Raw genomic sequence first — 18,124 nt, forward strand, 5'->3', positions numbered from 1 at the left:
TTCTTAATGTTGGTAAACTCCTAAGCTGCATGTAGGAGAGAGGACAACGACACGTCATGGGTTATAGAGGTCACTGGTGAGGGACAGAAGGTATGCGTGCCAAGATAGATTGGGGGCCACTTGTGATAATCTTAGAAGGTGTACGTGAGGGAATGGTACGGGGATACTATTGTGGTAGATGAGTGACAGATAATATATATCAAGATGTAGATCGGGAGAGCATTATATAAACTGAGAGATTTTGTATGGAATTCATTCAGATGGCAGGAGGCTACGTCCGTACCGCCTGTCATTGAATCCATTATTGTAACCATTAAATGATGTCTGTATTAACTCTCCATCTGTGTCCCATATTCTCTTGCATCATGAACTTCTCAATACCAGAAACTCATCATAATAGTTATATAGACTGTTGTGTTATATAGACTGTTGTGTTATATAGACTGTTGTGCTATATAGACTGTTGTGTTATATTGACTGTTGTGTTATATAGACTGTTGTGTTATATAGACTGTTGTGATATATAGACTGTTGTGATATATAGACTGTTGTGTTATATAGACTGTTTTATATAGACTGTTGTGTTATATAGACTGTTTTATATAGACTGTTGTGTTATATAGACTGTTGTGTTATATAGACTGTTGTGATATATAGACTGTTGTGATATATAGACTGTTTTGTATAGACTGTTGTGTTATATAGACTGTTGTGTTATATAGACTGTGTTACATAGACTGTTGTGTTATATAGACTGTGTTATATAGACTGTTGTGATATATAGACTGTTGTGATATATAGACTGTTGTGATATATAGACTGTTTTATATAGACTGTTGTGTTATATAGACTGTTGTGTTATATAGACTGTGTTACATAGACTGTTGTGTTATATAGACTGCTGTGTTATATAGCAAATCTGCCCACTCTGGTCTTGGCACATGCGCTCTAGCCAACAGCTTGCAGCTACATTGTGGGTAAATTATCTACATTATGAGATTATTATCGATATTATTTGTCATTTGTATTTGTATTTTTATTTGATATTATCATGTCACCGGAATAAGACGGTCAATATTTATTGGAAAGGAGCATCAAATTTATCACCTTACACTTTCACCACCCTGTGAAGTTCATCATAATTTATTTAATCTGTAGCCTAATAAACGGCATGCTTTCCCGAGTCGTAGTGTGAGGACCACACAACATATCATCGCGTGACTCCAAATGTACTTCGATATGATGGTTATTATATCAATATTTGCCCAAAAGCAGGGCAGGCGTTATGGGCCGGGACTTAGAGGGCCTGGCCCGTCCTACCGTACCTCCTTGCCCGTCCAAATAAAATATTGAAATGTTGATCATTTATTTGACCGAGATGCGTACCGACAGAAAGACGCATCAATCTCAGACAAAGAGTCCGAGCGAGCAAAACAGCGCCCCTCTGTCTAGTTAAGTGTAGACCATGTATCTGATGCTGTCTGGACAAAAGGAGTATGGCATGTCATACTTTTTCTGGCCAGACAGCATCAGGGCTACATATAGCAAATCAGAGGGGCACTGTTTCTCTCGCTAGTTTCAGCAGAGAGGAAGTGGCGAAGCAAGAGGGCTCACTCTCGCCAAAATCTGTCCTGAATAAGCCCAATGCGTTTTCATGGGAAAAACATGCAGACCTAAACGTGTCGCCTGCATTCCCGCCTTTGGGACAGTGACTTGCATTGCACGGGCGGAGACATGAGTATCTCGTCATTATGTACCGATTTCTGGTTTCAGCCACTTATGAATTAGAAAGGAAAGTTGGAGGGTGCACAGTGCACTGTTCGAATGCTGGCTTCCCCTAAAGTAAATGTATGTTTAGCCAAAATTATATAATTACTCCTGTCTAAATAAAATCATTCAAAATACTATAACAGAGAGCTTGGCTAAGCGACAGAGCATCTTTAAAAAATATATCTGTGGATTGTTTCAAATCACAAGTGCATAGGCCTATGCCTATTTGGGAAGCCAGCAATTTGGGCAGTCTGCGCGGCAGTATGTCTAGCTGATTATTGAGTTGCGGCTGTCAGTGAAAAGCATCTAAAATGTGTGAAGGTAATGTGTCTTGAGTATAACTTAAAATGTTGAGACAAGAAGAAGCGGAGGGGTGTGTGGCGAAGATATGGGCATCTCTCTCCAGAATGCACTCAGCTCTCCAGAATGCACTTAGCAGTCTCCCACCAATCCTTGCCCATTGACTGTTTCATTGTGTGAATTGTTTGCTTTTTGATTGTTTACTTTTTATAAATTCCCAATTACATGCAACCAGTAGGCCTAGTAAATGTACCGTTAATCCCTCTTTGGTTACATTAATTACTGTTAATTATGTATTACAGTCATTTACCGTTCTCATTCTCGGAGTGGAAACGTTGTTTGCAAAAATTACAACCTCCTACACTTGTGAGAAACAAGTTTTGGTTTATTTCATAACCATCATTTAGGAGTTGTACATTATTTCATTGTTTTTTGCCATGTGAGTTATGAGCATGTGTGTGGTTTCTCTGTCCTGATAACGTTGAGGGAGCTTGCTTAGAACTAATCAATTGAATTCTTGCTTATTCATTGTTACATTGTGTGAATTCTTTGCCATTTTGATTGTTTAAAAAAAAGCAATACCCCAGTGCATTCGGAAAGTATTCAGACCCCTTCACTTTTTCCACATTTTGTTAGGTTACAGCCTTATTCTAAAATGGATTAAATTGTTATTTTTCCAACCTCATCAATCTACCCACAATACCCAGTAATGACAAAACAAAAACAGATTTTTAGATTCTTTTGCAAATTTATAAAAAATGAAAAACAGAAATACCTTATTTACATAAGTAGTCAGAGCTTTGCTATGAGACTCGAAATTAAGCTCAGGTGCATCCTGTTTCCATTGGTCATCCTTGAGATGTTTCTACAACTTGATTGGAGTCCACCTGTGGTCAATTCAATTGATTGGACATGATTTGGAAAGGCACACACGTCTATATAAGGTCCCACAGTTGACAGTGCATGTCAGAGCAAAAACCAAGACATGAGGTCGAAGGAATTGTCCGTAGAGCTCCGAGACAGGATTGTGTCGAGGCACAGGTCCGGGGAAGGGTGCCAAAAAATGTCTGCAGCATTGAAGGTCCCCAAGAACACAGTGGCCTCCATCATTCTTAAATGGAAGTAGTTTGGAACCACCAAAGACTCTTCCGCCCGGCCAAACTGAGCAATCGGGGGAGAAGGGCCTTGGTCAGGGAGGTGACCAAGAACTCGGTGGTCACTCTGACAGAGAATCCAGAGTTCCTCTGTGGAGATGGGAGAACCTTCCAGAAGGACAACCATCTCTGCAGAACTCCACCAATCAGGCCTTTATGGTAGAGTGGCCAGACGGAATCCACTCCTCAGTAAAAAGCACATGACAGCCCGCTTGGAATTTACCAAAAGACACCTAAAGGACTCTCAGACCATGAGAAACAAGATTCTCTGGTCTGATGAAACCAACATTGAACTATTTGGCCTGAATGCCAAGCGTCACAACTGGAGGAAACCTGGCACCATCCCAACAGTGAAGCATGGAGGTGGCAGCATGGGATTTTTTTAGGGACTGGGAGACTAGTCAGGATCGAGGGAAAGATGAATGGAGCAAAGTACAGAGAGATCCTTGACGAAAACCTGCTCCATAGCGCTCAGGACCTCAGACTGGGGCAAAGGTTCACCTTCCAACAGGACAACGACCCTAAGCACACAGCCAAGACAACGCAGGAGTTGCTTCGGGACAAGTCTCTGAATGTCCTTGAGTGGCCCAGCGAAAGCCCGGACTTGAACCTAATCAAACATCTCTGGAGAGACCTGAAAATAGTTGTGCAGCGACGCTCCCCATCCAACCTGACAGCGCTTGAGAGGATCTGCAGAGAAGAATGGAAGAAACTCCCCAAATACAGGTGTGCCAAGCTTCTAGTGTCAGACCCAAGAAGACTTGTGGCTATAATCGCTGCTAAAGGTTCTTCAACAGTTAAGGGTCTGAATACTTATGTAAATGTGATATCAGTTTTATTTTATTTTTTTATAAATTAGCAACAATATCTACTAACCTGTTGTTGCTTTGACATTCTGGGGTATTATGTGTAGATTGATGAGGATTTTGTTTTTCTTAAATCAATTTTAGAATAAGGCTATAACGTAACAAAATGTAAAAAAAGTCAAGAGGTCTGAATACTTTATGTAATGAGGAATTTATAAAAAAAAATAAACAATCAAAGGGCAAACAATTCACACAATGAAACAATGAATCGGCACAACCCTCCTCTTCTTCTTGTTGCAACATTAAACATTATACTTAAGACACATTCTCTTAACACATATTTTTGATGCTTTTCACTGACAGCCGCAACTCAATCAGCTAGACATATTGCCACGCCCACTGCCCAAATTGTGGGATTCCAAAATAGGCATAGGCAATCCACAGATATTTTCTTTTTAATAAGCTAATGATCCTCTGTGGCTAAGTCATGCTCTCTGGTGAAGTATTTTAATGATCCTCTGTGGCTAAGTCATGCTCTCTGGTGAAGTATTTTAATGATCCTCTATGGCTAAGTCATGCTCTCTGGTGAAGTATTTTAATGATCCTCTGTGGCTAAGTCATGCTCTCTGGTGAGGTATTTTAATGATCTTCTGTGGCTAAGTCATGCACTCTGGTGAAGTATTCTAATGATCCTCTATGGCTAAGTCATGCTCTCTGGTGAAGTATTTTAATGATATTCTGTGGCTAAGTCACGCTCTCTGGTGAAGTATTTTAATGATCCTCTGTGACTAAGTCATGCTCTCTGGTGAAGTATTTTAATGATCCTCTGTGGCTAAGTCATGCTCTCTGTTGAAGTATTTTAAATGTTTTTATTTAGACAGGAGTAATTATATAATTGTGGCAAAACACTCTGTTCAGTCGTGTGGTCATGTGCCATAAAGAGGGACTTAGGAAAATTACAATTGGCTCAGAACAGGGCAGCAATGCTGGCTCTTAAATGTAGACAGAAAGCTAACATTAATGATATTCATGTCAATGTCTCATGGCTCAAAGTGGAGGAGAGATTGACTTCATCACTACTTGATTTTGTAAGAAGTGTTGACAAGCTGAATGAACCGAGCTGTCTGTTTAAACTACTAAAACACAGCTTCGGACACACACGCATACCCAACAAGACATGCCACCAGAGGTCTCTTCACAATCCCCAAGTCCAGAACAGACTAAGGGAGGCACACAGTACTACATAGAGCCATGACTACATGGAACTCTATTCCACATCATGTAACTAATGCAAGCAGTAGAATCAGATATAACAAATATAAAAAAAGACACCTTATGGAACAGCGGGTACAGTGAAGAGACACACACACAGGTACAGAAACACGCATACACACACAAAAGCTAGCACACTCACTACACGCACGTACATTGTAATATTGTTGTATGGTGGTATTATACATTTTGTATTGTAGATATGTAGTGGTGTAATAATGTTGTATGATGAACTGTTTTATCTTCTGTTTTATGTGTAATGTAAGTGCCTAAATATGTTTGGACCCCAGGAAGAGTAGGGGGCATCCCTAGTAAGGGGGATCCCTAGTAAATACTTTAGGGGAAGCCAGCAGCCTATATGTTGCCCATGTATCTGATGCTGTCTGGACAGAAATAGTATGACATGCCATACTCTTTTGGTCCAGACAGAATCAGATACATTGTTTACACATACTGAGACAGAGGGGCGCTGTTTCGCTCACTCAGATTCTTTATCTGAGTTTGATGGGTCTTTCTGTCGGTGCGCGTCTCGGTCAAATAAATGATCAATATTTCAATATTTTATTTGGCTGGGCAAGAAGGTAAGGTAGAGCGGGCCAGCCCCCCTATGGCCCGCCCATATCGCCAGCCCTGCCATGATCATGCAGACCCTTCTGTAGGTTTGAGCCTTGGTTAGGCCAGGACTCAATATCCGATAACTTCCTGAAGTTCGCTCTGTGTGTAGCTAAACGGAATAAGAAGTGTGCAGTCCTTATTTCGCAACGAAACCCACATAGACGTCATTTAAAATCATTCCGACTCGGCTGCTGCGCTTCTAACTTGAAGTTGCAGCGCACATAGTGTTCATATGGCACATTATCTTACATATATACAGGGGCGCAACTTTCACTGGGGACAGGGGGACATGTCCCCCCCACATTCTGAAATTGCACTTTTGCCCCCCCCCCCCCCCCAGTTTTAGTATTGGAATGTGATACAAAATGCGTCAACAGTGTGCTTTAGGACCATGCGGACGCCTCCGAGCGGTCGGGTAGGCTGTTTGGAGTGTTTAGCCGACTGGATTTAGGACTGCGCGGACACCACAGAGCGGGCTGACAGGCTGTGAAGGCAAAGCTTCTGGTAGGCTGGCTGGACCAGCACGGGAAAGTTGAGCATGATTCAGTGTGTTCGTGTTGCGGTCTTTCACCGAGTTGTAAAAGGTAGCAGAACAGAAATTGGCTACTCTTTAGTTGACTGATATAGCTGGCAAGGTATCTGCTGTTTAACTTAATCGGAAAAAAAATGAAACTAGTGTTTATTCGCAGTGCTGAGCTAGTATTGTAACTGACATGTAATGTTAGCTAATGTTTCATCCCCTCTCGACTGAGGTGAATTAATAAGCTACGCTAGTGAGTAGCTACCACAGCCAGGTCAGCTCTAGCCTCTAGTTATCTGTCAGATAGCAATATGAGGTGGCTATTATTACTATCTAACAGCAGTTGTTTGTATGGAAATGTTTTGTAGCCTTTGTTTTCTCCTGTTTCAGAAGTAAATGAACTTGGCAAGCTTTCGCCAGTTGATGTACTGTTAGAGAGAGAGCTGGCCAAAATATGGCTTACATTAGCTATTATTTCTGCCTCAATCAAACTAGACCTGAACCAAATGATGAAACCATCGGCCAAACGATTGAAGATTGATATTCTGACGTTTTTTCATTGCAATGTGAGTTGTATTAGTCAGTATGGCAATGTGACTTTATTGATCTGTCAGTTTCCATAGCAAATCCCTACTTTCACACTGACACAGTAAGTAATAAACAGCTCTAACGTTACAGGCTTCACTGTCATGGGGCACAGTAGAGGTCTGTGCGGGACCGATTTCTTCATCCCGCACCCGCTGGATTTCTGTCCGACTCCCACCCGCTACCACAAGAACTGGTCCCAAACCCAACCGCAGTCCCGCAATGTTATTTTAGGCGTATGTGACGCAACTCATTGCCAGCCATGGTCCCAGCAATTCTCCGCCCTATAGGCAATATCAAATGCGCAAAAATAACTTAAGAAATAGGTTAAATTACCAGAGATTCTCACATGGCCCTTACATTGTATTACTGGGCTATATCAGCCAATATGCTAGATGTAGTTTGAAGTTGGAGAGACTTGCACTTTCTCTTGAGCTATTTTTATAGCCTACTGTGCCTTTTAGGAGTGGGAAGATTCCCAGCAGGGTCAGACAGCCAGGGAAGACCAGTCTATGGAGCTCAGGTGAATTTTGCAGTATATTCAGTGAATGATGCAAAGTTCCATCTTGATTTGATGGGTAGACCTACAGTAGCTACATGACAGCAGCTTAAGCTTAAAGCTACAGTCTGGGATCTGGGAATAATGGTCATTTCAATTATTGAACCATTTATTCTATTATTGGATAATATAATGTACAAATGTACACCAAGGTAATTCTTTGTCATGCCTCATTTTAGGAGGATCAGATGGTGACAGGGGTCTCAGCAGGGTCAGGCAGCCAGGGAAGACCAGTCTGTGACAGAGGTGAGGTGAATTTTTGTAGATACAACACTTTATTTCCTCTGTCCAGCAAACACTGGACAAGCCAGATGCTATTTTAAGGTAGTCTGACAAACCTCCAAAGTTGATTTCCAAACTGTATCAAGGGTTGATAGAGGCTTTTCCCAATGACACAAAACAGGAGACCTGGGAGACGCTATTGATGATGATGAATGGATACAGATATGTTAGAATGCCCAGTCATGTTCATATAATCTCAGACATAAATTCCTGCAGTTTAAGACCATCCATAGAACGTACTATATGCCAGTGAAATTGAATATCATGCACTAAGACATTGTATTATTCTGCTGGAGGTGTAAAGCACAAAAGGGGACATATTTGCATATGTTGTGGTCTTGTGAAGGCTGGCTGAATTCTGGCAAAGAGTATGTTATTAGGGACAGGACGGGGTGACCCAGCTATATTGTGTGCAAGTAGAAAGAGCTCTACAGTACTATTAGGCCTATGATATGAATTGTATGGAGGGTGTACCCTTTCTGTGTGTTAATGTGTAGGTGTATGTGTGTTTTCATTCATCCAAATCTTTCCCTTGAGCCAAAAAAAAAAAGATGGGAAGGAAGTTGTGTTGGAGAGAGAGTTGAGGTTATTGACTAGACTGGTGGGAGTCGGGCGTGTAGGCAGCTCGGGTTGTCTAGGCGGTCTGGCTGAAATTTGATATAGAGGATGTCTTAAAGACAATCAAAAGTTAAGACTGTACTTTATTTGTAAGAGTTGTTCATTTGTTAGGCTATTGGTTAAAGGTGCAACACAATATTGATTATTGAATTATCATGGATCTAGTTCAGTCTTATCAATCACTTAAACATATTTAATAATGTCTTACCTAGCTTGATGACTGTGGACATTTTTGCTTACTTTTTGTTGTTCTAAATAGACATCTAGAAGGGCCATGGGTCATATTAGATTGTGTAGAAATGCAGGAAATGTGCTTTAGATGCCCCCAACAATGGAAGGACACCCAGACCCCCTGCCAAGTTATGTCCCCCTCTGCAAATAGGGTGATTTCAAAAGTAATAGTCAATCGATCAATAATATAATAATACTCAAAGCAAAACATATATATATATTTTTTACAATATGTAAAATCTATGAGAATAGAAAGGTTCAGAACTTTTGTGAATCATCACAGCACAGTTAAAAAATATATGGCAAATAGAAATCAAAACTGGATGGTGTTCAGAGATAGATGGGAGGGGTTGAGTGGAGCTGAAGGACGGGATTAAAAACAAACAAAAGAGACTTGCTTGAATATACACTACCAGTCAAAAGTTTGGACACACCTACTCATTGAAGGGTTTTTCTTTATTTTTACTATTTTTGACATTGTAGAATAATAGTGAAGACATCAAAACTATGACAACACATATGGAATCATGTAGTAACCAAAAAAGTGTTCAACAAATCAAAATATATTTTATATTTGAGATTCTTCAAATAGCCACACTTTTCTTTGATGACAGCTTTGCACACTCTTGGCATTCTCTCAAACAGCTTCATGAGATAGTCACCTGGAATGCAATGCATTTCATTTAACCGGTGTGCCTTCTTAAAAGTTAATTTATGGAATTTATTTCCTTCTAATTGCGTTTGAGCCAATCAGTTGTGTTGTGACAAGGTAGGTGGGGGTGGGGGGTAAAGGACCAAGTCAATATTATGGCAAGAACAGCTCATATAAGCAAAGAGAAATAACAGTCCATCGTTACTTTAAGACATGAAGGTCAGTCAATACTGAATATTTCAAGAACTTTGAAAGTTTCTTCAAGTGCAGTCGCAAAAACCATCAAGGGCTATGATGAAACTGGCTCCATATTATGGTAAGAACAGCGCAAATAAGCAAAGTGAAAGAACATTCCATCGTTACTTTAAGACATGAAGGTCAGTCAATACTGAATATTTCAAGAACTTTGATAGTTTCTTCAAGTGCAGTCGCAAAAACCATCAAGCGCTATGATGAAACTGGCTCTCATGAGGACCACTACAGGAATGGAAGACCCAGAGTACCTCTGCTGCAGAGGATAAATTCATTAGAGTTACCAGCCTCAGAAATTGCAGCCCAAATAAATGCTTCACAAAGTTCAAGTAACAGACACATCTCAACATCAACTGTTCAGAGGAGACTGTGTGAATAAGGCCTTCATGGTCAAATTGCTGCAAAGAAACCTCTACTAAAGGACACCAATAAGAAGAAGAGACTTGCTTGGGCTAAGAAACACGAGCAATGGACATTAGACGAGTGGAAATTAGTCCTTTGGTCTGATGAGTCCAAATTTGAGATTTTTGGTGGGGATTATGATGTGATGTTGTAGGCTAGGCTATACAATTAGCACACAATAGCAAACAAGTAGCCTAACAAATATTAGGTATGCCAAACACTACATTTAGCTGGGCCAGTCGGTTCAACTTACCTCCATAGACCACCATTCGCGCCAGACAAAGCCAGAAGCACAATCTGATGAGCGTTAGTTTCGGCATATTTGCTAGTTAGTTAGGGTGTTTAGATAATAAGTAAAAGTAAGTTAAAATGAGATATGCTGAAACACTGTGTGGTTCACAGCCTAGCCTACTTTCTGATCTTTATTTCCTGAGGCTGTTGTAGTGTCTGAAGGTCTATTGATTTTGCTGATGTTTGCAAATGGTGTAATAGATGAACTTTACTCTGCTTTGCTGAAGCATTTGGAAAAGCATTGCTACATAGGTTTCTTGGAATAGAGGACATTTGGAGATATGTGAAGGCCAGGGATTGGTCTATCTAAAACCACCCATCTTATGTTACATAGGATATAAATACCAGGTTCTGAACAAAGGGAGGGGGAGAAACAACATATTAACAGATTGGGCCGTTGCTCTCCAGATATCTGCAGATGTCTGTAAATTGATACTGTGATCTTTGATACAATAAACCTTTATAATCAAAGTACAGTGTAAGCGGACTTCTTATCATCACAGCATAGATCAGCATCGTTGTCTTGGACACCACACTGTGAACATGAAAGTAAAATGTGGTTTAGTTCCTCCCTCTGCATGAGTCATGACCTCTTGCTGGAGAAGACAAATTATGTTCCATTTGACTTGTAAATAATGTTTAATAGCTGCAATACAATCACACTGTATACCTACAACTGGCATTAAGTTTATATGCTATAATAACAACTTTTTTCTAACCACTTCTGGAATATTCCTTGCTGTAGTCGTGCCCATACCTGGTATTTGGCTGTGTGTATAATTGGCCACAATGTACAGAATTACATATATAATTTAGAATTAATAACTATAGTTAGTCTAATTTTCCTCCTGTCCACTGAGTGTGAGGGATTTTGATTCACCAGCCTATAGCCATTGACCTATATGAGGCATGCACACAAAAACATTCACACAATTAAATGTTTTCCTCAAAACATAATACATGTTTGCCATCTTGTTCACATTATTCAAAGTTGATAAAAATGATAGTATCCTAGGCTAAACATGACAGCCCATACAGGATAACAATATGATACATAATAACCAGAAACAGATATAAAAAGAGAGATGAGTTTACTGAACAGAAACAAACCTTCCCTGTACAGAATCTAAATATTTGTCCAACAAACGATATAGTCAACAAGTGCTTTACAGCTGGTTTCTTCTGGTACAGAGGCTGTACCTGTACTGGTATCTGTTGGTCCAGAGGATTTACCTATACTTCTCTATGAAGTAAACAGAGTATCTGAACTACTCTCTATGGCTGTACATGCTGTATCTGAACTGGTGTCTACTGGTCCAGAGGATTTACCTATACTTCTCTATGAAGTAGACAGAGTATCTGAGCTATTGGGTCTCCTCAGACCTGATAGGTCAGGTGTTCCTCCCTCTCTGTCTACCTGACCACTGCTCCTCTGAGTTTCCATTGTCTTCACTACTCTTCCTTGTTCTACACCCATCTGATAGCCATGCGAGTGTCTTATAGATGGTGGTCTTGGTGCAACACGTAGTGGGGGATTGTGGGGGAATGTCGTTGTTTTAGGAGAAGTTGGGTCTTGATGTATGGGAAATCGTTATGGAGGTGTTTGTTTGGAAGAAGTTATGTTCTTTCCCTCCTCTCTCTCTGATGCTCCATCTTCATCCCTTCTCTGAGGGGTTGGTGGAGACCTCTGACCGTCAGTCTGGCTGTTGTGTGTGGTTCTGCTGGATTCCTCCTCTTGGTCCTCTGACTCTGGCTCCACCTCAGAGTTAATGTCCTCCTGTTGTCTTTACATCATTCTCCTCTCCCTCATGAGGAAAGTGACAAAGGAAATGACTCAGAGACAGTGGGAGAGAGAGACTGTTTATTTTGTCACTTTCCTCATGTAACCCCTGGTCAGCTCGGTTCCCCCACTGTTTATCCTGAACCTGTATGGAGTGTTAGATTGTGTTTCAGGCTGTATCCATTGCTGGTAAGTGACATCTGGTGGGGCTTTGGATGGGGTGAGATGAGCCCCTCCTCTATCTCTCTCTCTCCCTCCCCCTCTCCGTCTTCACATTCCTTAGTCAGTGTTCTCATCTGATATTTAGGCTGGTTGGAATCCCGGCCCTGATTCTGGTCCTGATATGGTCCTCTCCAACGAGGATCCTTCGAGCTCTTCCTTCTGTAGTCTTTTACCACCACAAAGTCTCCAGGGCGCAGACAATGCTCAGTTCCTCCTGATAGCTTGGGCAGAGAAGCCTTCACCTGTGGGAAGAGAGTCTTAAGAACACTGTTAAGTGAGGCACAGTATGCTACCATGTCTTCTTCCATTCCCTGCAACGTCAACCTGTTTTGAGGAAATGGCGTGTTAGTCATTCTCATGGGTCGCCCTGTCAGCACCTCATGGGGAGAGATACCAGTCACTGTGTGGGATCTCTCTCAGAAGAGCCTTTGCCACAGCTGCTGCTGTAGCTCTCCTGCAAGGAAAAGCTTCAACCCATTTTGAAAATATGTCAACAATCACCAAACAATACTTGTTCCCCTCACAAGGGGTCAACTCAATGAAGTCCATCATCAAGTGCTCAAAGGGGGCCCTCTGGCCTGGGATGGGACGCGGGGATACTGAAATAACCAGAATTGGAATATTCCAACATTATTAGTCATACAGATCATACACTTCTTACAAAAATGTTCAGCAAACACAGTAAATCCTACTGTACTCCAATATTTATTTACAAGATCAACCATCCCTCCTTTTGACACATGGTCTTCACCATGTGACAATTTAGCAAGGTATTAGAAAGTACAACATGGCATGGCAGGTCTATTATATTCATTAAGCCATACACCCGAGGTGTCCTTGTGACAGTGTTCAGCCCACCGCCTTTGGGGAAACAGACAGAAGAGGAAGCAGCCAGCTTGGCCACAAAATCAGCTTTAGCAGAAGTGTGTGCTAACCACTGCAATAAATGAGGGGAGCTGAACGGCCGTCAGCAAAGAGGAGACAAGATCACTGTGAGCAATAGTTTTTCCAGACAAAGTTAAAAATCCTCTATTCTTCCACAACGTGCCAAAATTGTGCACAACACCTAATGCATATCTATCAGTGTAGATATTAACAGAGCAATCCTTTGCCAAAATACATGCTCTGGTTAAACCAAATAACTGCTGCCTGAGCAGACAAGTGAGAGGAAAGTCTAGCACTTTCCACAGTTTGAACAGTGATGACAACAGCATAGCCTACTAAAGGTTCACCCTTGTCGTTTCGCTGGGCAGAGCCATCCACAAAAAACTCAAAGTACGAATTCAAAATAGGAACGTCTTTTAGGTCAAGCCTAGGGATACAGTCAATTTCAAAGGTCAATTCATAGGCATGTTCTTCAACGGCATCAGCTGTAGGGATGAGAGTAGAAGGGTTAAGTACAGCACATCTCTTCAGTGTAACATGAGACATCGTCAACAGGATGTTCTGATAATCTAGCAATCTGGCAGGTATAAAATGGGCAGTTTCAGCCTGTGTAATAGTGGCATGAACCGCATGGGGAACATGCACTATCAGCTCAGACATCGCTACAATATCAGAACATGCCAAAACCCCCTCAGTTACCACAGTAACAGAGCGGAAGCAGGAAACCATGCCTCGGATAACAGTGTCTAAACGCTTAGAGTAGTACACCACAGGCCTATAGACAACTCTGTGGTACTGTGTCAACATAGCAGACATAAACCCATGATTCTCAGAGACAAAAAGATGGAATGGTTTGGTGTGGTCAGGCAAGCCCAAACAGGGGGTCGACATTAGAGCCTGCTTTAACTTAATCAAGGCTAATTCAGCCTTCAGACATTTCTATCTTTTTGCCATAAATACAATCCTGCAGAGGCTGTACTGTCTCCGCATAGTCTTTCAACCATGGGCGACAGTAGCCAGCCACTCCCAACAGCGACATCATGTGATGCTTAGTAACAGGTTTAGGCAGGGACGTTATCGCCTCAAGCCTATCTGTAGAGAGGGCGCGACCCTCAGAAGTAATGTCATGACCAAAATATTTAACAGAACTTCTACACAACTGCATCTTAGAGGGGGAAGCTTTATGAAAATTTTCAGCTAAGAAAAAATCAACAATGCCTTAGTATCTTCGTGACAGATTTCCTCAGATGAGGAACAGACCAACAGGTCATCAACATATTGAACCACAATACTACCTCCAGGGAGAATAAAACCTTCCAGGTGATTCAACGTAGCCTTGTGGCATCATCGTCCGAGTCAATTCTTTCCCAAGAAACGTAAGAGAACAAATCCTGTGACCCAGGGTCAACAGGGATGCTGAAAAATGCATTAGCCAAATCTATAACCGAAAAAAACAGCTCCCTGGGGGAACTTGGGAAAGAATAGTACAGTGCCTTGCAAAAGTATTCAACCCCCTTGGCGTTTTTCCTATTTTGTTGCATTACAATCTGTAATTTAAATTGGATATCATGTAATGGACATACACAAACTAGTCCAAATTGGTGAAGTGAAAGGAAAAAAATTACTTATTTCAAAGAATTCTAAAAAATAAATAACGGAAAAGTGATGCGTGCATATGTATTCACCCCCTTTGCTATGAAGCCTCTAAATAAGATCTGGTGCAACCAATTACCTTCAGAAGTCACATAATTAGTTAAATTAAGTCCACATGTGTGCAATCTAAGTGTCAAATGATATGTCACATGATCTCAGTATATATACACCTGTTCTGAAAGGCCCCAGAGTCTGCAACACTACTAAGCAAGGGGCACCACCAAGCAAGTGGCACCATGAAGATCAAGGAGCTCTCCAAACAGGTCAGGGACAAAGTTGTGGAGAAGTACAGATCAGGGTTGGGTTATAAAAAAACATCAGAAACTTTGAACATCCCACGGAGCACCATTAAATCCATTATTAAAAAATGGAAAGAATATGCCCACCAAAACTCACGGACCAGGCAAGGAGGGCATTAATCAGAGAGGCAACAAAGAGACCAAAGATAACCCTGAAGGAGCTGCAAAGCTTCACAGCGGAGATTGGAGTATCTGTCCATAGGACCACTTTAAGCCGTACACTCCACAGAGCTGGGCTTTATGGAAGAGTGGCCAGAAAAAAGCCATTGCTTAAAGAAAAAAATAAGCAAACATGTTTGGTGTTCGCCAAAAGGCATGTGGGAGACTCCCCAAACATATGGAAGAAGGTACTCTGGTCAGATGAGACTAAAATTGAGCTTTTTGGCCATCAAGGAAAACGCTATGTCTGGCGCAAACCCAACACCTCTCATCACCCCGAGAACACCATCCCCACAGTGAAGCATGGTGGTGGCAGTATCATGCTGTGGGGATGTTTTTCGTCAGCAGGGACTGGGAATTGAAGGAATGATGGATGGCGCTAAATACAGGGAAATTCTTGAGGGAAACCTGTTTCAGTCTTCCAGAGATTTGAGACTGGGACGGAGGTTCATCTTCCAGCAGGACATTGACCCTAAGCATACTGCTAAAGCAACACTCGAGTGGCTTAAGGGGAAACATTTAAATGTCTTGGAATGGCCTAGTCAAAGCCCAGACCTCAATCCAATTGGTAATCTGTGGTATGACTTAAAGATTGCTGTACACCAGCGGAACATATCCAACTTGAAGGAGCTGGAGCAGTTTTGCCTTGAAGAATGGTAAAAAAAATCCCAGTGGCTAGATGTGCCAAGCTTATAGAGACATACCCCAAGAGACGTGCAGCTGTAATTGCTGCAAAAGGTGGCTCTACAAAGTATTGACTGTGGGGGGGGGGGGGGGGGGGGGGGGGGGTGAATAGTTATGCACGCTCAAGTTTTCTGTTTTTTCTGTCTTATTTCTTGTTTGTTTCACCCCCAAAAATATTTTGCATCTTCAAAGTGGTAGGCATGTTGTGTAAATCAAATGATACAAATTTTAATTCCAGGTTGTAAGGCAATAAAACAGGAAAAATGCCAAGGGGGGTGAATACTTTCGCAAGCCACTGTAACTGTGTTTGGCACCAGGGGTGCTCTTGCATGAATAGTATCATTAACTATTCTAAGATCTAAGATAAAGCAAAGCAGTGCGATAAAAACAACAAGAGTTACATATGGGGTAAACAAAACATAAAGTCAAAAATACAAGCGAAAATATATATACAGTGTGTGCGCGAATGTAGTAAATTATGGAGGTAAGGCAATAAATAGGCCATAGTGCAAAATAGTTACAATTTCGTATTAACACTGGAATGATAGATGTGCAAAAGATTATGTGCAAATAGAGATACTGGGGTGCAAATTAGCAAAATAAATAACAATATGGAGATGAGGTAGTTGGATGGGCTAATTACAGATGGGCTGTGTACAGGTGCAGTGATCGGTAAGCTGCTCTGACAACTGACGCCTAAAGTTAGTGAGGGAGATAAGAGTCTCCAGCTTCAGAGATTTTTGCAGTTCGTTCCAGTCATTGGCAGCAGAGAACTGGAAGGAATGGCGGCCAAAGGAGGTGTTGGCTTTGGGGATGACCAGTGAGATATACCTGCTGGAGCGCATACTACGGGTGGGTGTTGCTATGGTGACCAGTGAGCTAAGATTGGCCACAGATAAAATGACGTCAAATCATGTTATATCTATCTTTGCTTTGATTGGACTGATCATGTTAACATCATACTTTCAAAATCTTAGCTAGCAAGCTAGACAAGCAGTCATCATCATGAATCACGTCGACAATCTACTGTCAAATCCTTTTCAATCCTTGTTAGGATTGGGTACAATGTCTCCTAAAGGTCTGGACCAAGAGTTTGATATCAGACCATTACTTACATGAATATGTCACTTTGATTTGTCTTGCCTTCCAGGTCTCCTCCTTGGTCATTTTATACATATATACTATTGTCTGTAACTACTACATGTGCCCATCTCATTGATATCAGATTATTAGAGATACACAAATAGTTTTTTTGCGTCATGTGCTTAATGGTCATGTGAGTAGAAATATGTATATTTTGGGATGTGAGCACTCAGTTTGATTGTATGACCTGAGGAAGATCCGTTTCGTATCGAGACGTTGTCATTAAAGCGGTGAATTGGGAGCTTTAACAGTGTGCAGGCCTCCTTGTTACTTTGCCAGTAATACGTGTCACATATCAGTTGCAAACAATATAATTGTTTTATAAATTGAGTTAATAAAGCTGCATACAAACACGGTCTCTTTTTTGCTTTCTTGAGTACGGCAGCTCCAAAATGCAGGCTTCAGCCTAGATCAGTGCTTTCTGTGGTGGAGGGGCTGCCAGCGGAAAATACAGAGCGTAGGGGTTGGTAATCTTCTCTAGTTGCGCCGTGATTGGCTCAGTGTTCCGTCAATCATGGGGCCACTACATCACCGCAAAAGATACAGGGAGAGCTAGAAAGTTCAAGCCCCCTTGAGTGCTGCCATAGATTTACATTAGACGTGCCCATCCAAGAAGGCTCAAGGTCATTGGCCACAGATAAAATGACGTCAAATCATGTTATATCTACCGTAGCTTTGATTGGACTGATCATGTTAACATCATACTTTCAGAATCTTAGCTAGCGAGCTAGACAAGCAGTCATCATCATGAATCACGTCGACAATCTACTGGCAAATCCTTTTCAATCCTTGTCATATGAAGATAAATTATAGATAAAACGTATCGGTGCTCATCGGCCATTGGACATAAACATTACACAACAAGTTGGAAATCGCAAATTCAACAATTAATGGTTTGGAAGGAATCAGTGGTTAACTGCAAGCCTTGCAAAGCAATCACTATTTTGCTTCCCCTGCCTGCTATTTGGTGGAGAGGGTGTGTGGTCCAAG

At 41.4% G+C, this 18,124-nt stretch overlaps 2 protein-coding genes across 2 annotated transcripts in view; both read right to left on the minus strand.

Moving 5' to 3' along the window:
- Positions 1–10,754, minus strand: part of LOC311109867 (titin-like) — a 41,971-nt gene extending 31,217 nt beyond the window's left edge. The window contains exon 1 of the mRNA XM_084152881.1: positions 10,272–10,754. Coding sequence (XP_084009007.1) covers positions 10,272–10,338 — 67 coding nt within the window. The 5' untranslated portion in view covers positions 10,339–10,754. The remainder of the gene's footprint in view (positions 1–10,271) is intronic.
- The window catches only part of LOC311109869 (uncharacterized protein), a 75,099-nt gene that overhangs the window by 37,186 nt on the left and 19,789 nt on the right, over positions 1–18,124 (minus strand). The window lies entirely within an intron of this gene.

The sequence above is a fragment of the Coregonus lavaretus genome, assembly GCF_964263955.1.
Source record: "Coregonus lavaretus genome assembly, chromosome: 35".
In the NCBI taxonomy this organism is placed as follows: domain Eukaryota; kingdom Metazoa; phylum Chordata; class Actinopteri; order Salmoniformes; family Salmonidae; genus Coregonus; species Coregonus lavaretus.